Below are 24,312 nucleotides of genomic sequence, written 5' to 3'. Positions count from 1 at the left end.
TTTTTTCTTTTTTTCTTTTCCAGCATGTTATGTAAACAGACCTTAGAGCCCAAAGCACCAAAATGAAATGCACATTGCAATAATTAGGTTTTGATATTAGAAACAGGTAAACAAGTATCTTATTTGTAATTTAAAAAAAAAAATCCTGTTTCTGTTATGCTGTGTGCAAAAATATAAATTTTACAAAAACACATTGCTTTGTTTGTCTAGCTGTCTAGTTTCCTGCAAATCCTGCAGTTCAGACCAAAGCTGCTTATATAGCACTAGCAGATTTACATTGACCTTTAACCTAGAAGTTGGTCCCTTTTAGGAAATGTCAGGACTGAACTGAACTGTGTAGGTGGTTTTATGTACATTTCAATGAAAATAGCACGTCAAAAATGATTTATGCTCTTCTCAAGAAACTGTGAAAAAACAGATTTGCTTCACATCAGTTACAACCTTAGAATTGCTGTCAATTTTTTTCTGTGCAAACTTCCACGTGTATTTTAACAATATATCTGTGGCAATAAGCTTTTATAATATTAGGGAATTAAAAAAAAGAATTCAATGTGATTAATTTATGTATATTGTCGAATAATATTTTTGAGGGTGTTAATTTTTGCTTTGTGTGTTTTGTTGTTGTGCCGTTTTGTCCCTGGACACTGTTGTAAATCCAATTTTAACCCACAATGCATCTTCCCTGCTTATACAAATATTAAAATGTTGTAAAAAGACAAAATAAACCCGTTAGATATGCCAAAAGCAATTTCAGTGTATATGCAACAGTTTGCATAATTCACAAAATCAGCTTTCTGTTTTTGTAATTATCCAACTGTATCATAAATGCATTATAAGGGGGCAATCAGCATATCACAGCAGTAGCATTAAATGCAGCAGTCATTCTAGTGCCAGTCTTTCACTACATGCAAAGGACCTGTGAGTTCTGTGTGCACCAAGCAAAGCATGCAAAAGTCAGTGAATTGGTCATTTGAAAAGTTAAATTACTACAAGCTCAGAGGAATTGTTATATTGGATACCGAACATTATAAGCTGATAAAAGCCCTTACTACTTCTTATTTCTCGGAGTGTTGTTACAGCTGTAGAATAAAATAATTATCTGGAAAATGATGAATCCTTTGAATTAACCAAACTTTACAAAACACAAATCTGCTGTACATCCTGAACCTCGTCAGGTGTCATGTTTAACCGCATCTGGTCTATGTGCAAGTGTCAGTGGATGTGTCATTTTGTTTTTTTAGTTTTTTTAAATAAGCATCCCTCAGTGAGCATGCTCAGTGGTGGTAATCATACAACCAATCTGTCCACAACAGCCTTGGCTGATTGAATATGTCAGAGGGGAAAATCAGAATCAGGGAACAGCTGAGAGCCAGGGTGGACAAAAAAAAAAAATGACGGAATGATTTTTAATAGCAAACACTTCTGTATTTTTGTCAGAGCCGTGTTTGGCGTGGGAATGGAAGGCGGTATTCTCGCCACTTCATCCAAAGCATCTCATTCTGGAGAAGCATTGATAAATGAACCTTATTTGAATATTTATGTGCTGCAAGGCCAAGATAAAGAATAGATGGTCCAGAAAGAATTGAACCTGGCAGACCCATCTGTCTTCTCTTGTTCACTCTTATTGTTGTTGTTGTCTCATTACCACAAATTCCTCTTTTGTCAGCAGAGAAACAAATTACAGGGGGACACATGACTGTCGCTTGTCTTGTGCTTTTAGGGAAAGTGGTGTCATCTTCCTGCATTCACTGGCTTTACCATGCTGAGTGGTCTTTTTAAACATCATACACATATTGTCACCTTCCTAAAACAATGGCCTGAGTCATTTTTTGCCAAAAGTAAATTTGGCAAAAATAAAAAATAAAAAATCACCACCTCTTTCTTTCCAAAAGTTTTTTTTTTTTATGTAAAGAAAACACACACACACACGCACACACACACACACTTGGCAAAATAATGACTTAGGTCGTTCATTTAGGAAGGGGGTGATACTTTCCTTTCATGCTCATGTGTGTTGCTCACATACAGTGGAGAAAATAAGTTTTAAGCACATCAACACTTTCTTTTTGTAAAAAATCTGTAGAACATTTTCTAACATGGCTATTGAAGTTAAATTCAGACCATATGTTGGTAACAACTCATGTACGCTACATATATTGAGAAATGGAAAACATATTCCATGAATTAGATGTAATAAATTTAAAAGGTACAAGTAATAACGTATTGAAAACATGAGGAAAAGGAGGAGCAAAAATGAATAGAAAGCCAAGAAAACAGTTGGAATCTGTCAAAATTTAGAAAGCAATTTTGCTCAATCAGCTAATTTAGTCTTTGCAATATTGCCCAGGTTACACCGAAGAAATAACTCAACATAGGTGAACACAAAGAGCCCTCTTACGACTTTAGTAACCTTGTATTGCAAAGCACATCACACGATTTCCCACAGAGACTTAAAAGGTCAAAGGAGAATCGTCTTTAAGAAAGAAGCCCTCGAAGAGATTCCCCGATCCATTTTGGTTGATTTCTCCATATGTGTGAACTACTTAGGTTGTTACCAACATCTGGTGAGCACATCATGCCAATAACCTCATTAGAAAGATATTAAATGAGAAAGACTTTTGCGTGTTCAATATTTATTTTCACTGCTGTATTAGGGAGTGTGATTGCTGGCTTGAGTCATCCAGGATGCTCCATATTAGCCAACACTCATTCAACACAGTGCAGCAGCAAGCAAGTGTTTCACAGGTGTTGAACATTTGAAGAAATTAACAGAAGAAAAGTGGCAACAAAATAATAAAAGGGCAAGATCATTAACTAATCTCATTACCTGGGAGTCTAAAGTCCCTCACCAGGCTCCCCTCCCTCAATACAGTCTGACACATAAGCACAAAGAGCAGTTGTTAGATTCACAGTTCAGATGTGGGGGGTGAGAGTCCTCGCCAGCAAATGGGCTCTATAATTGGATAAGATGGAACAGCTCTGTTCTCAGACATACAAGAAACTAGGCATGCAAGTGTGGGCGCAGGCTTGGTCATCCTAAAACACATCACTATCTACAATTCAACTTGTCGAAGCAAAAAATCTGAACCCTCAGTCGTCAGACCAAATGTGGGAGCGTGATTGGATTTAAGCCTGTCCCCACACCGAGACTGCCTACTCATACACACCGTCTTAGTGACTAAAAAGATCTTCTCCCACAACGCGAATTTGTAACTATGTAAAAAAAAATTTATATTGCGTGCCAAATCTCACGCTTTCAAATTCTCAAGTAATTTCTGAGCTAATAAGAGTCCACCTTTTACTGGAAAATTTGCCAGGATTTCAAGCTGATCAAGTAAATAATCAAGAGTAATAGAGAGAATGTTTTAAGGAAGACGAAAAACAAGTACTCCTCAAGTGAAAATCTGAAAAGTGTCTTGCTTTTATATTCAGCCCCTGTAAGTCAATACTTTGTTGAACAACCATTTACTGCAATTACACCTGGGAGTCTTTTTTGACATTTCTCTAGCTTTGCATATGTGTTAGACATTTAGCAAAAATAGACCAAGCTGAGTCACACTGGAATAAGAGCATTTAGTGACAGATGTAGTCTGACTTGCACTGACCCATTCATTTGCTATTAAATGCTAACTTTGACTGTGTGTTTAATTTTGTACTGTAAGGGGATGAAGATCTGCTCCAGTATCAAGTGTTTTACAGTCTCTAATGGGTTTCCTTCATGACTGGTCTGTATTTAGCTCCATCCATTAACCAGCTTCCTTGTCCCTGCTAGAGATAAACCCTACAGTGTTATGCAGCCGCTTCCATGTTTTACCATAATAACAGTGTTCATGGGGATGCGCATTGTTCGTTTTCCTTCACACAGTGTTTTGCTTTTGTCTTGCTACTCTTTCATTCAAGACAGGATTGTGGAGTGCGTCACTCAAAGTAGTCAGGCCACTTTCTACCTCACAGAACAGAGTGTTTTTAGTGAGATTAGAATAAACACATTCTAACAAGTTATCAAGTGTGAGTGAAAGTAATTAGTGTCCCTGGATTTTACATAGGGTTACTGGAGTACGGGGGCTAAATGAAAACACATACCACACTTTTTAGATTTTTACTTTCAGTATTTATCACTTTACTTCCACTTCACTTCCACTTTGTTCTGTACTGTTTTGTAGGTGAAAACAAAAATGCGAAAAGGTCCAAGGGGTGTGACTAATTTAACAGCTATAGTTGTGCCTGACATGTTACAGCTTGGAATCAGGTTTTTATACCAACATTTGCATTTTCCATCTCTACATTCCAACAATGGCGTGTTCTACAAACCTTGTGTTTCCAGACTTTCACAGAGTTCAGACTTGGCCTCTCCATTTGGCCTCAGGCCTCCTTTGGGGTTGAACTTGTTCGACATGGTGGCTGCAGTGACCACGGCCTTCAGGCTGCGCTTGCGCTTGGGCACATTCTGCTCTGGATGAAAGAGAACCACATAGACCTTCGGCATGTAGAGCATTCCCAGGGAAACCGATGCACTGAGGCTGACAGAGATTGTCAGAGTTGTTGTCTGGATATACATCTGTGTTGTGAAAGTGAAAGAAAGAGGAGAAAAAATATATTAGATGAGAATGTAGTTTTAGAGGTTCGAAAATTATCTAATCTTGCACAGTTGGGAGAAATAGTAAAACATTTTTATAGTAATCAGCTTCTATTGGTGCAGACATTCCACATCTATAGTACAAATGATATGTATGTACAGATAAAAGCCAATATTTATGTAAATTACATAAAGTCAAGTTGCATTACCTTTTTTCTTCTACTGATTTTTTAGACAGTGTTTTATGACTTTTCTCAGAAGCAGACTTAGTAAGATAAAAACCCAGAATATCATTTGCAAATGCACATAGGGATGAAGAACTTTAAAATAAAGCAAAATAAAATGGTTGGCCATAATAACCATTATTACATTTGAAAGGAATAAAAGGTGAAGATTTTAAATCTGAGAATACCAGCCAAGCTATTAAGTACCAACACTGAAATATTATTATGTGCAGGTCTCTCACTGCTGGAGGGACTGGTGCACTGCACAAAATAAATGGGATGAAAATATGAAGCAACATCTTAAACAGCAGTGAGTTAAAACGTTGGGCTTCAAGTAGTTTTTGCCAAAACACAAAATTAGCTTGACAATACCATAGAAATTTAGTCATAAAGTGGCTTACGGACAAGAAAATAAATATTTTGGAGTGGCTATCACAAAGCCCTGATTTTAATCTGAGAGAAAATTAGAGGACAGAACTAATAGATGTGTGGATCATCAAGGCAACCTGTAAGACTGACACTATTACACCAGATCCACGAGAAGGAATGGGCCACCAGTTGAGGAACCTTCAGCAACAGTCTTCAGTTTTTCAGGGCAATTTAACTAAATACTGGGAAAATGCTTGTGCACTTCTGAATATAAATAAAGATTTTTAAAATGTCTCTAATATAAGTTTGGATTTTAGCAAATAGCAAATAATTTGATTTCCTATTTGACCTAAAACTGCTGATTTTTTACTCTTGAACAATTATATAATTTCCTCAGAAATATGCCGAGGTGGCTCACAGTTCCTTTAGTATATCTCTTTAGAAAAATAGGAAGAAATGGACAAGGGACTTGCCTCCTCTTGCATTACTTCCTCTCTAATGTCAATGAACACAAAGCAATGGAAACACAGCTGAGAGACATTTTTCAAAGAAAAAAAAGCCAAGGGTTCTGTATGTCATTGCAATTAGAGACATCAGAAACAAATTATTTGACACAGAAATAGCTAAGAGGGATTTCAGACCACATAGGAACAGTTAATAATGATCTGTATATTCAAGTCTAACATATGTTATTCTATGTGGACTGGGTTTGACGAGGATGCCTTGACTCTGCAAAGGCTGTCATTAACCACAGTATTTTTATTCAAGTCCAGCTTTAAGATTTTAAATCTAAAGGTCAAACGTGGAACAGAATTTGTGCGCGTGTTAATCAGCTGATATGTTTTCTTTTTATTTCAGTCATTTGCAAAACAATTCCACAAGGTCATGGATTGGATTTTAGCAAGAAATTGGATTTGTCTTTAGTTATAAGTTGATTGCATTATTTAGCTATGCACAATGTTTATTTAATTGTTTTGTTTATTTCCATTTTATTACATCATTCTATACTGAACGTCACAGATGTCTTGATGTTTTGATTGTCAACTGATGTAGCTTTACTTTAGCAACCAAAAATATTGGGATAACATATTTAATTTTATTAGATATGCAAAATCATTCCCATGAAGTGCAAGAGTAAATCTAAATAGCGAGCTATGACTTTTAATATCTTTGAGGAAAATTTGAATCTTGGCTGAAGCCCAGCAAAAATTAAGACCCCAAAGTTCATGTCGTTTTGGAAAAAAACCCTTCAGATGACACATGGAGATGGAAGCGATAAATCCACGTATTCCATCATACTGCAAACAGCACATGAGCATTTTTTGGTGATAGAGGGCGAGTGTTGTAATCTCCCAAGAAGATTACTCTTGCCCCGGGGTGAATTCAGAACAATATTGCCAGCCCTCTGGAGTACAGAGTGAAGTCACTCTCTGAAGGGAGCCAAGACCCTTGTCCACTTTCATAGGACCTACTGACATAAATCTTTCTGGACACCCTCAAATGATGGTCAATCTGCTCCACTGGGACATTGAAGGTAAAGAGCTGAGAGCAGAAACCAATATGAAATTCTAGGGCTTCTTTGTGGCATTCCAGGTTTAGAGAGCAGTTCTATTTGCACCAAGAATATCCCACGAGCAAAGCATATTGACAGGAAATAGGATTCAGTGAACCTTGCAAACTTTAAAATTCGAAGTATTTCTCATACCTAACATTTCCAGAAAATAAATATTTTCAGGGGTAAAAAAAAAATTCAATAAATTGAACATTTTTTGGGGAAAAAACAACCTTTTGCTTACTTATAGGAACAAACAACATATTGCTGGACTAGACCTTATAAGTTGGAAATTTTGTTGAATGCAGTCATTTATTCAAAGCAAATTCTCATGATCTGGCCATGCCATAAAACTGGGACTTGCAAGCATTTATACCTATTTGAACTGATTTTGTCTCATTACAACAATAAGCACACAAAGTATTTCATATGTGTGCTTGGGGGCTGAGAAGCTAAGGTGAAGGAACATTCTTATAATGGACAACCAAGAGAAGAATGAGGAAAACGTTTATTGATTGTAACTTATTCTGGCATCATAATATTCAACAAAAGTATTAAATTACATGTTTTAGTGATGCTGTGCAGCTCCAAGCTGTTGCTAGCTATCTTTAGGTATGTGTAGTGTAGAAATGAAGTTGTAAATTGCACATAGCACAACACTGAAATATGGTAATGGCAGCAATATGCAGTGTGGAGACTTTCATGGTGAGAGGTCAGGAAAACTGTTCCTAGGCAAACCTAGAAGAAAGCTTGTGAGAGACTTGAAACAGGGGGTGAGCATTACCTTCTGTCTGTACAACTGCACAATATATAGAGTACAGCCAGAGCTGCAGTAGAATAGTCATGTTTTAGTAGCTGAGTCAAAGCCCAGGCCTAAATCCAACAGAGAATCTCTGGCAAGATTTCATGTTCACTGACCTAAAAGAGGACTGAGCTTGAGCTATATTGTAAAGAAAAATGGTTTACAAGCCCAGTCGTCAGATGTGTACGAAAGGTTAAAATCTTTTATCTGTAATTACAAAAAAATGTGGTTCCACAAGGCACTGGGTACAAAGAGGCAGAATATAAAAAAATAAAACATTGCATCCGGTTTCTTTTCCATTTCACAATTATGCATTATTTTTGTTGATGTATTTTAAAATGTCAGGTTATGGTGGAGCATTACAAAATGTGTAAAAGTTCAAAAGATGTGGCAAACAGGGACTGTTTGTACAATGTGTGTTTTCTTTGGTAAATTGCACATATTTACACAATAGACAATCTAATGGTTGCTATTAGGTTTGTTGCTTTGCACAGTTCATTCTAAAGGTTCTGCTACTATTGAATTTTACTTCTCTTCTCCGTGCTTTCTAGTGTACATCTGTGTTTCACAACCTCAGAATTAGCACTTGTAAGAGATAATTTATGATTCACTTTTAGCTGACAACAACAATCAACAGCTACAGCGGTTCTGTCCAATTTCACAACATCTACGGCTGTTTGCAAGAATATAAGTTGATTGCTGACTCTGTTTTCCCACTCAGTGAATATTTATGGAAACACAAGTAAAGAAATCATATCCAAGGAAATTCGAGGTGAATGAATCATCCTGACAATCCGGCTCTAAAAGCCTTGTAATCCCCTCAGTGGAGCTCACAGCCTATCAGCTTGTGATAAATGGTGGCGACATTCACAAACACAAGAGGCTGATCTTACACAAAAACATAATTTAAGCAGGCATTTTTATCACAATCAGGTGCAATGGAAACATAAGAGGAGTCCAAATGAAAAACTTCCATACAACATCTACAACTGCATTTACTGATTTGTTCTAATTTCAAAAACGTGCAGTTTTGTACAGACAAAACTACTCTATAAATTGTGCAAACGTTGCTATTTATTTGGGTTTTTGCTGAATTTGATTTAAACATTTTACCTTTTCTGTTGACTGTGAAGTTCCAAAAAAGATGGGGATGAAGGCCAGCCAAACAATGCAGGTGGTGTACATGGTGAAGCCAATGGGCTTGGCCTCGTTGAATGTCTCGGGAACTCCTCTCGTTTTGATTGCATAAACTGTGCAGGTGACCATCAGAAGCATGCTATAGCCCAGCAGACAGATGAGAGACAGATCTGATATGTCACACTTTAGTACGCCTCTGGACATTTCAGGATTGGCTGTACGCTGGTCCTCGTAGTCGATGATGGCTTGTGAAGGATCGACCCCGAACCAGATGCACACCCCGAGAAGCTGCACCGATATCAAGCTGAACGTGATGACTAACTGAGAGGCTGGAGAGATGAATCGAGGAGCACTGACAGACATCTTGCCCTGCTCAAAAATCCTGTAGATCCGATTTGTCTTGGTTAGCAGCGCTGCATAGCTTATACTCATCCCCAGCCCAAGAAAAATCCTGCGCAGTGAGCATACAAAGACATCCGGGGTGGAGATCATGAGGAAAGTCGTGGCATAACACAAAAAGATGCCCGTCAACAGGACATAGCTCAGTTCTCGACCTGATGCCTTCACAATGGGCGTGTCATTGTAGCGAACGAACGTAGCAACCACTAGCAAAGTGGCTATGATGCCCAGCAATGCGATCAGGACAGGAATGACTGCCCAAGGAGAGCTCCACTCCAGCTTGACAATGGGAATAGGAACACATCCGGTGTGGTTCTCATTGGGCCGCAAATCAAATCGGCACATCTTGCAGGTGTAAGTGTCTGCCTGATACTGATACCCATCACAACTCTCACAGTGCCAACAACATGGGATCCCCTTCACTGTCTTCTTGCGCTGCCCAGGGCGGCAGGGCTGGCTGCAGATGGAGGACGGGACTTCTTGAGTTGCACCTGGCCATTGCATCTCATCAGTCTGAAAAAATGAGAGAGGATTTATAGTACAAGAAAGGTCCTTACTTTTGATTCGACAACTTATTTCATTCAACAAACCACTCCTGCATTTCCCAACCTCTTTCTTTGCCATATTTTAAACCTCAGTATACTTATAGGGACAAGTTAATAAATAAGAATAATATTGAAAATATTTATTTTACCAACTCCAAGGGGCTATCAAAAACAGAACTACAGAGGTAATTTACACAAAGTAATTCTATTCCTGTTAATTTTGATGATTATTGCCTAAAGTTATGAAAACTTACAAAAATGTTTGTTCTCTAAACATGAAAATATTACAAGGGCTATATTGATGATTAAGTGTTGATAAGGGGAGGCTTAATGCAACCTCAAGTTCATATTTCATATTTTGATTTCTAAATCTCACCAACCATTGATGTAGATGCAATTAGTATTGCCACAAGATACTAAGAGGAGTATCTGTTTACACAATACAGTAAAATACAAAAGAATAGTCCATACATTGAGGTGGAGCTGATCTGTCCAGTGCCCAATGATCTTGTATCCTGTGTTGTTGCTGCTGATCTGGTATTGGTAGATTTCATAGCGACCAGGAGCGTCTCCATTCACATTGAAGACCACAGGGGTGCCAGCAATTCCTAAACAATGAAAGAACAAAGAAAATGTTTTGTTGAAACAAGTGGTGAACTTCAGTGTTGAGTAACATATTTAAAACTCATAATTTTCTTCTCAAACAGCCTTGAAATAAAAAAAGAAGTTGCAACAAGACCTCCTGAAGCTTCCAGTATGCTTTTACTAATGAGAACAAAACAGATGCTGACAGGTATTATGTTGTGGTCTTTTGAGAAGAGCCAGAGCTTGTCTCTTTAGGTTCCCATGTCACTTCCCTCTATTCGCTCTGCTTGTTGCCCCATTGCATGTTATTTACAAGGTCCCTACACAGTACTAACGAATGACAGTACTGATTTTCATTACCGCTTTGAGAACTCTCTCATGTATCTGCTTTCGGTTTCTAAAGCAATTGATAGTCCCCTCTTGAGCTTCACAATTTGTTATAAAATTGTGTTGTGGGAGACGGAGGATTCACTGCATTTAGAGAAAAGATCCAATCATAAACGCATCATTAACAGCATCTCTAGTCCATTTATTTACCTATTCTTTTCATTCCCTTCAATTCTCTGTTATTAAAACTTATCAAAAATACTGAAACAAGTTATAATAGGTAACTGAGGACAAGGTAACATGTCCTCAGTTACCTTGCAGGAATACATTTTTGGTCTCCCAATACTCAGTTCTCCAATGTTGCTTTTTGATGTTCAAAAGCAACACCGAAGAAAACAATATTTACATATGGACCTTTACTAATTTGATGATATTTATGCACAGCTTTATGACATTTTATAAGTATTCATGACTGTGATTCCCTTTTGTTTGAAAATAGAGAATTTGAGTACATTGTTCCTTTGTAAAGGCCACAGTACAGCTTTTTGATTGTTGTTTGCATCTGAGAGTTCAGGTTTGAAACATGCAAGCCAGCCTCTGCAGCCCTTGCATTCACTCTCGTCCATCAAAATCCTCAGGTTCTTAATTGCATTAGTGTCATCCTGTTGCAGTCTGGGCATGTCTAAGCCAACAGCAGGAAGTCACTATTACTATGAAGTGTCTTACCAATCTGAGCAATAAAAGGGAATTGATGTTTGTTTCTTTAGACTTGATTGCCTTAATTGATTGCTTGCAGCCTCGCAGGAAGACACTGCTGTTTGAACGTTCAGCGAGTAAATGTAAACAAATTCTTTGTTTAATAATCAGGTCACAGCTTCGATTTAACAGAAAATCTTGATTAGCTAGACTGTTGTTGTACCAGCGGAGCTATGTGCACAACGATATGTAGAGAGGAATGTCAAAACATATTAATGTTGGGATGGGAAATACCCCAGCAGGTGAAAAACAGCACCCTTGGTAAAGATTACCTAACATGAATGTCTGTTATGGAGATGTGGTGACTCCAATATGCCTTTTTAAATTTTGAATTGTAAAGATTAATTTATTTCCTTGTAATCTTCTTCACTTTGTGTGGTTGGAAGCTGGACCTGGGTTACTCTCCAGCCCTATATGTTACAATTACAGTTGTTTAACACTTTGTATTTATTTGACTCTAGTGAGAAAGGTTTCATAGGTAGTTTATCTTCCTGACTCAATAACGTCAACATACATCAGATGCAAATGCCATGGTCTACTGCCTTTTCCATTTTGACAAGTGGACAAAAGAAATCCCTATGTCAGATCAAATTACAACCTCAGCAAAGTTGCTGGATTCCAAGACTTTCTGATAAACTGAAAATAGCAGAGGTGCACCATAAAGTCATCTGGTGACCAGAACTGACTGTCCAGTCAGAAACTGAAAAAATATATTTTCCTTTTCTTTTAAGTGAACCCATCCAAGGCCAGTGTCTCCAACTGAGAAACGTTATTACTAAATCTTTGGCAACTTTTTACATCAAGCAACTTTCCACTTTAACACTGGAAACTTTACTTGCAGTGACTCCACCACAAAGATATGAATTTAAAGATTTAATAAAGGAAGCAATCAAAGGGATGGATGATTGGATGGAGGGAAGGAGGGAGGGATGGAGGAGATGAGTCATCTGGGGAGATACCCAAATGGATGCTAGGTTGAAGACTCAGGGAGGTGTTACAGTCTTCAAGAAATAACCTTTCCAGAGCTTGCATAGAGCAACTAAAAATATCTAACTAAATAAGAATGAACAAAAAGTCAAGGTAACTCCTCAAGTTGCAGTTCTAAACATATAAATTGTGTTTTTACTTCTTTAACATGAAAATTCGTTCTTTTATGTTGGTGTTGCAAAATGCCTCACTTTAAATCTTTGAGTAATCTCTTTCAGCATCTTTCAACATCTTGGATTAAAATCCTTGTGATGCTGGATGAACCAGTTTGCTGGATATGTAGTCATAGTCTGCAAAGAATCCTACATTCTTGCTTCACATCCTTGAAGGCTTTAAAAAGCAAAGTTCATGAGGCAGATCATCACCAATGTGAGGCCTTTATTTTCTTACCCTGTGTTGTAAAAACACACTGGTTTTATTGTTGTCGTCCAGTCTTCCAGTGATTTACCATGCCATCACAAAATTGGTCATTCATAAAGATATAAACCTTAAAATATATGACACTTGTCTACCACACAATGTTATAGATTTGAGAGTTGACTTCTCTTGTTGAAAACATGATTAAGACTGTTGAACTCAACAATGATTTTATTTTGCACAGACAAATCTGACCTACTTCTATACTAATAAACTCACTCTGGAGCCATTAGACAAGGTATATTCACTTAACAGTAAAACTTTTTTCAGTGCTTTAAACTTTCCTGTCAATTTCCACTTGGGTTCAAAACATATAAAGCAAACAGTAAACAGCCTCCATATAAGCTAAAATTATTTTATTTTTTAGACCTATTCTTACCTTACTTCTCTGTTCCAACTTTGTAAAACAAAGCACCTCAAAAGCACCAGGTGAGATGCTAAGGGAACAAGTTTCAGATGATTTGAGCTTTGGGATATTGTACAATATCCTGATGGAAATAGCAATCAGAAGATGAGGTACACATAAAGGTCATCATAAAGAAAATGACATGTTCAGGAGCTTTTATTCTCAATTGATCCTAAGGGGTGAAAAGTGTCCCGAGAAAATCTTCTGTATGTCATTAAATCACCAGGTGCCTTAACTAAAAGTCAGGATGGATCCATTTTCTAAAAAATCCTGCTTACACTAACTTGTGACCATCTGACCGTAGCACCTAAAGGTACGACTTATCACAGAAGGCAACTATTTTTCAACTTTTGTTCAATTTTAAAGAGTCTCTGCATATTGCAGCCTCAATTTCCTGTTCTTCCCAATAGGAAAGGCACCCGCTTTTGCCTTCTCTTTTCTGTTGGGTTCTGCAGGGGAGTGTTTTCTCTACTTTCTCAGGGTGGCAGGCTGATGGGATCCAGCTGGTGCTCATCATCTCCAATCAGCAAGGGCCTTAAATAGGAGTGGCTTCCCAGAAGAAGATGCCAGATGGTTCCGCTTCTACAGTGGTACACTCTAGCTCTTAGTGCTGTGTCTCAAGTGTTTTACTTGTTCCTGACGCCTCTTCCATCTCTTCCTTCCTCCTAGAACCAGCTCTGACCTCTCTCTGAGAGTCTGATCCACCTGGACCACCTGATCCTCGCTGTTTTGCTCGGCCTAGCTCCTGGATTCCTCCACAACCACCACCCTGCTGCCTGTCCACCCTGAGTTACCTGCTGGAACTCCTCCACCTGGAAACCCCCTCACTGCCCCAACTGCTGCACCCTCCTCCGCTCATCTGAACCCTCCAACCGTAAGCCTTCACCAGGTCACGCCTTCACTCCTGTCATTATTCCTCTGTCTAACTACTCACCCATTCCTCAGTTCCTCCTCTGGCCTGGTTCCCCCCTGCTGCCGCTGGTCTACACCTCTCCATCCTTCCCCCCATTATACAATAAATCTGTTAAACTTAGTTTGGTGTCTGTAGTTGTTGCTTGCCTTCGAGTCCTGGTACTTCACATTATGACAGAACCATCTGGCCATTCGGACTCTGCAGCACAACTACGGACCGCACTTTCCGAACAGGGGGTCCTTTTGGGCAGGCACGATGCCACAATTAATGTTGTGATGCATCAGCAGAACTCCATACTTCAGTATCTTCATCAAATGGCTAATCAGATCCAGACTTTACAGAACAGGTCTCCTTCAGCCAACCCCACCCCCGCTCCAGCTCCTGCTCCGGCTCCCGTTCCAGTCCCCACTCCATCCACTACGTCAGCTGCTTCTGCACCACCCCTGTGCCGTGAAGTCAACACGCCCACTCCTGAACACTACTCAGGTGAGCTAGAGAAAAGCAAGGGTTTTCTGCTTCAATGTGCATTAGCTTTTCGCCGGTCCCCACGCTCATTTCCCGATGACGCCAGCAAGATTTCTTTTATTGTTGGGTTACTAAGAGATCGAGCACTTAGATGGGCCGAGACAGTAGTAGATGAAGAGAACCTCGTATATTATTCCTATGAGGAATTTATCGAGCTCTTCAAACAAACATTTTGTCCCAAGCTTGGTGAGGAAGCTGCCTCAAAAAGAATATGGAATTTAAGACAAGGAAATAGATCAGTGGCTGATTTTGCTATTGATTTTCGCACTCTTGGAGCTGAATCAGGTTGGAATGAACCAGCTCTTAAAGGAGCTTTCCAACATGCCCTGAATGACAAATTGAAGGATGAGCTGGCATGCCGAGATGAACCTGACTCTCTTGACGAGCTAATTAACCTGGCCATCAAGATTGATAACAGAATTAGAGATAGATCCCGGTCCTCAAATACCCGGCCATCTCTGCCGCCTATTAGGAGGGGTTCTCCCAGTCCTGACTCGCCCAGTCCTCCAATCCAGAACCCACCAGAACCCATGCAGTTAGGCCGAGCCCGGCTAAGTTCAGAGGAACGGCAGCGCCGTTTATCTTCAGGTTGTTGTCTTTACTGCGGCTCCCCTCAACATTTCATCTCCTCCTGTCCGGTTCGCCCAAAAGCCCTGGCCCGCCAGTAGGTCTGGGGGTCCTGGCGGGCAGATTTAAAGAGAATGATTACCTCCGGCTAAGTCTTCCTGCTGTTCTCACTACCCAGCATGATTCCTACCCATTCCAAGCCTTGGTTGACTCAGGATCTGAGCAAAATCTCATACACCCTGATCTAGTTGCCCAATATCAGATTCCTGTCCATGCATTACCCTCTCCTCTCCAGGTGGCTGCCTTGGATGGTAGTCCTATGGCCAATATTACCCACCAAACCGACCCAGTTTCTCTCCTTGTCTCTGGCAATCACCAAGAGCTCATTCAATGCTTTGTGTTTCCCACTAAGGGTACTCCTTTGGTCCTTGGGTTTCCCTGGCTCTGCAAACACAACCCCCACATTAACTGGGCTGATGCTCGCATTGACTCATGGAGTCCTTTTTGTCTCAACCATTGCCTGCAGTCTGCTAAGCCATCTCCACCTTCAGAACTACCCCAGCCTATGTGTAAACCTGATCTAACTCAGGTCCCTAAAGAATACCATGACCTCCACCGGGTATTCAGTAAAGATCTCGCCCAATCTCTACCGCCTCATCGCCCCTATGACTGCTGTATAGACCTTCTTCCTGGAGCCCCACTTCCTTCCAGCCGTTTGTTTAATATCTCCAAGCAGGAGAGACTGACTATGGAACAGTACATAAATGACTCACTTAAAGCAGGTCTCATTCGTCACTCCTCTTCCCCCCTCGGTGCAGGATTCTTTTTTGTGTCTAAAAAAGATAAGACTCTCCGGCCATGTATCGACTATAGAGGACTCAACCAAATCACTGTAAAGAATAAATATTCTCTCCCTCTCTTGTCCTCAGTTTTTGAACCAGTTCACCAAGCCTCCATCTTCTCTAAGCTCGACCTGCGCAATGCCTACCACCTCATTCGCATTCGAGAGGGCGACGAATGGAAAACGGCATTCAAGACCCATATTGGTCACTTCGAATACTTAGTCATGCCCTTTGGTCTTTGCAACGCCCCCGCCACTTTCCAGAACCTGGTTAATGATGTTCTTCGGGACTTTCTCAATGTTTTTGTTTTTGTCTACCTTGACGATATTCTCATCTTTTCCAACAGCCTGGATGAACACCGCAAGCATGTCAGGTTGGTCCTCCAAAGGTTGTTGGAGAACCGGCTCTTCATCAAGGCTGAGAAGTGTCAATTCCACGTTCCATCCATAACCTTCCTCGGCTATGTATTTGAGGGTGGACAGGTGAAGACGGACCCGGCTAAGATCAAAGCGATAGAGGAGTGGCCTGTTCCGAACTCCAGAAAGCAACTTCAGCGCTTTCTAGGGTTTGCTAACTTTTACCGCCGTTTTATCCGGAACTTCAGTGTCATCGCAACTCCTCTCACTACTCTGACCTCCACCAAACAACTTTTCAGATGGACCCCGGAGGCTAATCTGGCTTTTGATGAGCTAAAAAGAAGGTTTGTGGATGCTCCAATCCTTATTCACCCTGACCCTTCTGCTCAATTCACAGTTGAAGTTGATGCATCTGAGACTGGTGTGGGGGCCATCCTGTCCCAGCGTTCCTCCAGAGACAGCAAGCTCCATCCGTGTGCCTTTTTCTCAAAGAAGTTTACCACCACAGAGAGCAGGTATGACATTGGTGACCGAGAGCTTCTGGCCATAAAGCTGGCCCTTGAGGAGTGGAGACACTGGCTTGAGGGTACAGAGCTCCCGGTCATCATCTGGACGGACCATAAGAATCTGTTGTATCTGCAGTCTGCTAAACGCCTGAACCCACGGCAGTATCGTTGGTCCCTCTTTTTCTCCCGCTTCAACTTCAACATCACCTACCGCCCTGGTTCTAAGAACACTAAGCCAGATTCCCTCTCCAGACTCCACTCCCCAGATGACCCTTCCGAGGCCTCTGGAGCCATCCTCCCAGCCACCTGCACCATTGGGTCTCTCACCTGGGATTTGGAAAGGGCCATCCAGGAGGCCTTAACCAGTGATCCAGACCCAGGTAAGGGTCCCCCTAACCGCCAGTATGTCCCGACCCCCATCCGAGCTCGTGCCATCCAGTGGGCACACTCATCAGGTTTCTCTGGCCATCCTGGTATAAGCCGTACTATCGGCTTTCTTCGTCGATACTTTTGGTGGCCTTCCCTTAATAAAGATGTCATTGAATATGTGTCTGCCTGCTCCACTTGTGCTAGAAACAAGACCTCACACCGCCCACCTTCTGGTCTCCTACAACCACTGTCCATTCCTAGCCGTCCCTGGTCCCACATTTCTCTAGATTTTGTCACTGGTCTCCCCACATCCAAACAGAAGAGTGTCATCCTCACTATTATCGATCGTTTTTCTAAGGCTTGTCATCTGGTTGCCCTCACCAAACTCCCATCAGCCGCCGAGACCGCCAAACTTCTTTTTCGCCATGTTTTTCGCCTTCATGGCATTCCCACACAGATTGTCTCTGATAGGGGGCCCCAATTTACTTCTCAGGTCTGGCGGGACTTCTGTTCTGTGCTCGGTGCTCGGCCTTGCTTGTCTTCAGGGTTCCATCCACAAACCAATGGACAGTGCGAGCGTCTTAACCAAGAACTAGAGAACACCCTGCGCTGTTTATGTGCTTCCAATCCCACCTCATGGAGTGTCTATTTACCATGGGTGGAGTACGCCCATAACGCGCACATCTCTTCCGCATCTGGTTTATCACCATTTGAGGCCTCGCAAGGGTTTCAGCCATCCCTTCTACCTGAGTCCTTCCCAGACATGGTCATCCCGTCAGTCAGGCATCACATACAGAACTGTCAGCGTATTTGGAACCAGACTAAGTCTGCACTTCAAAGAACGTCTGCCCAAAATAAGCGTCTCGCAGATAGGAAAAGAGTTCCTGCCCCCATTTTCTCACCTGGCCAAAGAGTTTGGCTATCATCTAAGAATTTTCCACTAAAATCATGTTCCCGCAAGTTGTCTCCCAGGTTTCTGGGTCCATTCATTGTTGAATCCATCATTAGCCCATCTGCAGTCCGTCTTAAGTTGCCTTCTCATCTCCGTGTCCATCCAGTGTTTCATGTGTCCCAGATCAAGCCCTACCTCTCAAGTCCTTTGTGCCCTCCTTCCAAGCCCCCTCCACCCGCCCGGGTCATTGATGGTCACCCGGCCTACTCCGTCCGTCGCATTGTGGATGTGCGTCCTCGTGGGCGGGGTAGGCAATATCTGGTTGACTGGGAGGGATATGGCCCAGAGGAGCGGTCCTGGGTCCCACGGTCCTTTATACTGGACCGATCCCTTATATCTTCTTTTGAACATTCCGCTGCGTCTTCTTCAGGTCGGCCGCCAGGAGGCGTCCGTTGAGGGGGGGGTACTGTTGGGTTCTGCAGGGGAGTGTTTTCTCTACTTTCTCAGGGTGGCAGGCTGATGGGATCCAGCTGGTGCTCATCATCTCCAATCAGCAAGGGCCTTAAATAGGAGTGGCTTCCCAGAAGAAGATGCCAGATGGTTCCGCTTCTACAGTGGTACACTCTAGCTCTTAGTGCTGTGTCTCAAGTGTTTTACTTGTTCCTGACGCCTCTTCCATCTCTTCCTTCCTCCTAGAACCAGCTCTGACCTCTCTCTGAGAGTCTGATCCACCTGGACCACCTGATCCTCGCTGTTTTGCTCGGCCTAGCTCCTGGATTCCTCCACAACCACCACCCTGCTGCCTGTCCACCCTGAGTTACCTGCTGGAACTCCTCCACCTGGAAACCCCCTCACTGCCCCAACTGCTGCACCCTCCTCCGCTCATCTGAACCCTCCAACCGTAAGCCTTCACCAGGTCACGCCTTCACTCCTGTCATTATTCCTCTGTCTAACTACTCACCCATTCCTCAGTTCCTCCTCTGGCCTGGTTCCCCCCTGCTGCCGCTGGTCTACACCTCTCCATCCTTCCCCCCATTATACAATAAATCTGTTAAACTTAGTTTGGTGTCTGTAGTTGTTGCTTGCCTTCGAGTCCTGGTACTTCACATTATGACATTTTCGAAGTCAATTTCCTTCAAAGGTTGTGCAAACATACATGATGATCTGCATAACTTGGTTTTACAAGTATTGTTTTACCTACTGTTACTTGTTACAGAATCTTAAAACACTCTGCACAGTCTAGTCCGATCTAAGACATCAACAAGAAATTTTAATCCATACAACTGCCATGAACTGCAAATGTTTTCTTCTATCTTTTTAATTCAAAGAGATAATTGTCTCTGAGCATTTCAGTAGCTCCATTTTCTGAAATGCTCAAACCAGCCCATTAGGCTGTTTGGCGACACCAATATAGCCTTTAAAAGGATGGAAATAGAATTTATTTTTTATTCTGATGCTCATTTGGAACTTTGGATGCCTTAATACACTGTAGTTAGTTAGTTGCACAGAATTCAGCCAATTTGTTGCAGTAGCAAACAACCAAAATAATCTACCAGATCTTGTTTCTAGTAAATGACAACAGTTTGGCAAATATTTTGTTAGATCAAACAAAGAAGTTGAGAAAAATGCTAGACTGGAAACTTTTTTTTTGATAAGTATTATTGAAATTCCAGTTTGAGAATAGTTGCACCATTTGATTAACTGCATGAACAATCAACAATCTGGCTGTTGGACAGCCAGTTGGACGTCTCTCTTATCAAACTCTATTGTCAGCTGTCTTGCTGATTGAACAGATTGCTGGTCCAATTTCCTACACGACTGCTGTGTGTAACTGCAATGAGCTGCTGTGGCTGAAGAAATGCTACCATGTAGAGTTAGATCAGATGATATTGTTTAAATATCTCATTTGTTTGTATGGAAAGTAGATTTTTTTTATGAAGCCAAAAACAGCATGTCTTCAAAAGAAGTAAGGCTTGTTTTCTCAAAGTTATATTTGGAATTTCTAATGCAAAACATAATTCTTTTTAGCTTACCACCTGCAAAGACTGTGGAATTTGTTCCTTACCAGGCGGCAGACAATGGTTCTTGAAACTAAACGGGACTAGAATTGTTTTACCAGACCCAATATCTGTACATTTCCAATATAATTTCCAGTATTTTTATCATGTACTTTAGGTCATGTATCTCTGCCCGTCATCCAGAGGTCCCTCTCTGTAATGTTTATAGAGATGAATGTGCCCATCACTATGTAATCATTAGTGACTGAAGAGCAAATTTAAAGAAATGACAAAGCATTTGTTTTCCCTTCTGCTTGATCAAATGACCCTTTGCTCAACTGACATTAGCTTAACACGTGACAGCAGATACCAACACAGATGTAAACATTACCATGTTTTGCATATGACCTGTTGCTAATCTTGTTGATTCGAGTGCCACCCTTTAAATATCACCTTTTGGTCTCTTTTGCTGAATATTAATCCATGAAGCTATGAAAATGACTCTGGGCACGTTCACAAAGGCCTCTTTTTATCTTGGAATACACATATTTTGGGCTTCTCTTTTTTGGAAATGATGGAGGGTGGCTTGTTGTCACGGCAAAGCTCTTTCTCTTTAGCCAACTGCTGAAGGGGTTGCCCAGATGCTTGAATGAGAAAGCACAGAATATGATGTGCATGGAAACTAAGCGGCACAGTTGTTACGCCCTTGATCTCTTCCAGTAATATTCTCCCCTTGGATAATAGGATGGGCTATTTGCAAGTAAGAGTCACCCACCAGAAAAAGACTTGCAATGTCTTTGTTCTTGAATCGAGCTAAATGCAACACCAATCTGCCAGCAAGCATTCTTCCACTCACAAAGTTATGGGTCTATTCCAAAATATCCTGATGCCAGGATCTGCTTTAAAGCCCAGCGCATTAATGAAACTACTTGAGACTAGCACCACTTATAGCTTAGTACAATTGTTGGTTATCACCAAGGTTGAATACAGACTGGCTGACAAAAATTACTGCAGATCAGACAGAAATCCCCCTACAGCTTTTGTGTCAAAATACTGTATGTAGCAGGTGTCGTACCCTACAAAAGGTAGTTCTTTTTATTGCATATTTTGATACGTATGAAACCTCAAGTTCTTTGTCATCTGTAGCATTCAGCTCCAGCCTTAATAGATGAATAGCTGTCAGTTAAGTGTCTTCCCATTCTCATTTCTGTACAATTTGAACTCCGCTGCCAGCGCCCTTGAAGTCAGAAATCACTTGCGTGAGCAATTCCATGGTGACAAGATAAGGCAGGAAAATCTCACAAAGCAAAGTTTCTGCTTATCATCAGCTATGATAAAACATGCTCTTCTTCTGGTGATTGCTAAGATTCTTACAGATCTTTGCCTTTATGCTTGTTGGGAATAATTTACAGTCAGTGAAGACCAGTGGATCCTTATAAAACCCCTGAGTATGCATCTTGTGTGCACAGAAAAGTTAAAAAATGGGACACGTGGGATGGCTCAGATGCCAACAAACAAAAATGGGCTTTGTTAAAAAACCTTATATGTCTAATAATATTTTGGTCTAACTTACACATATAGCACAAGGCAGTAGCTTATAGTAAACGTTGTGTATGCAGTTTTAAATTTAACTTGTTAGAGGTAGCAGACATACATACCTGTAAAGTTGACATTGCGGATATACTTGAGAAGTAGCGTGCCATTGATGCTGTCCATTTTGGGGCAGAGGCCAACTTTTCCAGGACAGAGGTCTTTGTGCATATTATGGAGAGCATGAGCCATGGCATATACAGCATCTATAACGAATTGGACCTTCCCCTCCTGTTCGTAGGATGAATCTTTTCCAATCCGCTCGTGATCTTAAGAGAAAAACATCAACAACAACAAAAAAAACATAACACTTATTACAAATAAATGATGACTTTCATGCTGTTTTCTTTGCTAAGCCAAAAAACAAAGCTGGACTCTTTTTTTAAATAAAAGGAAAACATTTAGATCAAAATTGGACCTGAATATCAATGGATGTTCTGTGAACTAAACAATAGTTACTAGATGTGTAAAAATCAAGCAAATTATAACCCTTCAAGAAGTCTGATTACTCAATTGTAAAACCATTTTCCCTGCTGTTTTATGTTGAGACTGACATTGAATTGCATGCTAAAATAATTGCATGCTTTTTTTGCAACACATCAATCAGGAATACCACTGTACACATTCAAAGTGATCTTCCTTCAGAGCCTTTCTTGGTGTGGGTTGTCAGCCACTTGGACCCACACACTTTTACGCAGAAACACTTTATGTCTCTTAATATGTTTGTGCTGTCCAGTTAAAGCCCATGGCCATGTTTTATGATATCATGTAAGCCTGCTTGTAAAAGACTGATTCATGGTTTAAATGAAGTCATAAACTCTAGCTACAAATACTGTATTATCAGGAGTGTGAGATGACAGAGGTGCTCTTCTGTTGTTTATCTGATCTCTCTTTGTTTATCTCCATCAGGCCATGTGCCACCTTGAATCTATTAATCATCAGTGCAGAGCTTGACAGAGTGGCATGAGTGGAGAGGAAGACATCGTCAGACTGGCCTAATCATTCTTCACTATTAATGTAATTAGTTATGACAGGTGTATATTAATCATGGCTTGAGTTGTTTTAACGCTTTGGAAATGCATTACTCGTCAAGCAAGTTTTCAATTATCATCTTAATTCTCCTATTAACCACTGCTCTTCCACATGGGTTTATTCAATAGGTTTATTTAAATACTTTTCCTTCCCTTCCTTAATCAAGTTAAATGTGAAAACGAAAAAAAAATGTCTTTGGTTATGTATATTTTTTTCTGTTTCTTATTCTGGTAATGGTTTATCTTTAACAACATCATTGCTTCTAGTATTTAATTAATTCTAATACCTTATTTTCATTCATTGTTGAACTTTTGATGATGCAATATCAGCTAACTGTGGAAGCTCAAAGCAGTTTTGAGAAAATCTCTCTTTAAAGAACAGCAGCAGTGTTAATCTGATCAGAACTAATTCCTAGTAGAAGCTCTGTATTTGTCAAGAAATCTGATTTATGCTGCAAAGACAATCAAACGATGCACAAACCTTTAAACAATTCAAGGTTTATGACAGAAGATGTATATCCCCCCTTAAGAGTGTTTGCTTTTATGTATGCAAGTCTGTGCTCTAAAGCTTGACCAAGTTTTTGAAAATTTTAAATCTTGCAAGCAGGAAAGGGTAAAACCTTTCCACTCTTAATGAAGATGTTACATTTCATCAGAGGTTTAAAGTTTTATTTCTAACAGTGGTTCTTATAAATATATTGTAAAATAGTCTAGAAGCTATTAATACATTATACAGATTATACTGGAGTAAATAATTCATCACAGATAATTTTTTCTCTTGTTAGACCAGGACACCTTGTACAGGAAAATGTTCACTCTGCATTAATCCCTGGCAGTCAAATAAAAAAAAAAGGTTATGTATTTTTATGACAGGTTCCTGGTTTCAGCTTTACATTACACTTCAAAGTTGAATGATATTTTGTGTTGAATTATTAATAAATAAAGTATTACCTTCAAAATATTATAGATAAGCTCAGTGCTTCAAGAGTAAAAAGGGAAAAACTTGATGTATCGCTTATGTGGCTCATTTTTCACATATGTGACTTTTCTGCCTACTGTTACTTTCTTAATCTAATATCCTGAAATGCACTACAATATTTCGTCAAAATCCACAGCTAAAGTTTTATATGCTCAAATTGGTCAAGGAACATTTGGTAGAGGAAGAAAGTCCATCCATCCACTGTCTAAACCAACTTTTCTTTTTAACTGGTGGCCGTCTCCAGCGGTCATTGAGCAAGAGGGGAGGGAAAAAAAAAGTGAAATGCTCCACAAGTGTAGAAGATTTATGTATAATAACATAAGTATAAATGTAAGAAATCATCCGGATAATAAATTCATATTCGAAGAAACAGGGCTTTCCCAAAAGATGAACATTTGCAGCGTTACATCATTTATCACGGAAGGTGAAACTGGGGCATCGTAAAATATGTATCGGTTAATACAAGTGACAATGTAAATTAGAAACAATGGTATGTTTCTTGAAAAGGCCAAAACCCCCAGCAGCTTGAGTAAATTAAAATTCTTGGCCAGTGAGAAAATGCTGCAAGCATATTTCACTGAAGCATGACTAAGTGTAGAACTCAGGCCACTAGATCAGTTGGTCATTTGCAGGCTAAAGAGTTCCAAGGATCAGGTTTGCCAA

General features: G+C 40.4%; 1 protein-coding gene across 3 annotated transcripts in view; it reads right to left on the bottom strand.

Moving 5' to 3' along the window:
- The window catches only part of LOC103467650 (metabotropic glutamate receptor 4-like), a 184,380-nt gene that overhangs the window by 5,124 nt on the left and 154,944 nt on the right, over positions 1–24,312 (bottom strand). For 2 of the 3 annotated variants that reach the window (XM_008414224.3, XM_008414226.3), the window contains 4 exons: positions 21,708–21,908; positions 10,076–10,212; positions 8,637–9,572; positions 4,312–4,558 (listed from right to left, as the gene is read on the bottom strand). In XM_008414224.3, coding sequence (XP_008412446.1) covers positions 4,312–4,558; positions 8,637–9,572; positions 10,076–10,212; positions 21,708–21,908 — 1,521 coding nt within the window. Of the gene's footprint in view, positions 1–2,827; positions 2,874–4,311; positions 4,559–8,636; positions 9,573–10,075; positions 10,213–21,707; positions 21,909–24,312 lie in introns of all 3 variants that reach the window. The other variant, XM_008414225.3, reaches the window with a different exon arrangement.

This window comes from Poecilia reticulata, chromosome 7, assembly GCF_904066995.2.
Source record: "Poecilia reticulata chromosome 7, P_reticulata-male-v2, whole genome shotgun sequence".
Classification (NCBI taxonomy): Eukaryota; Metazoa; Chordata; class Actinopteri; order Cyprinodontiformes; family Poeciliidae; genus Poecilia; species Poecilia reticulata.
Note: the sequence above shows the minus strand (reverse complement) of the source record. Positions and strands in the feature narration are given on the sequence as shown.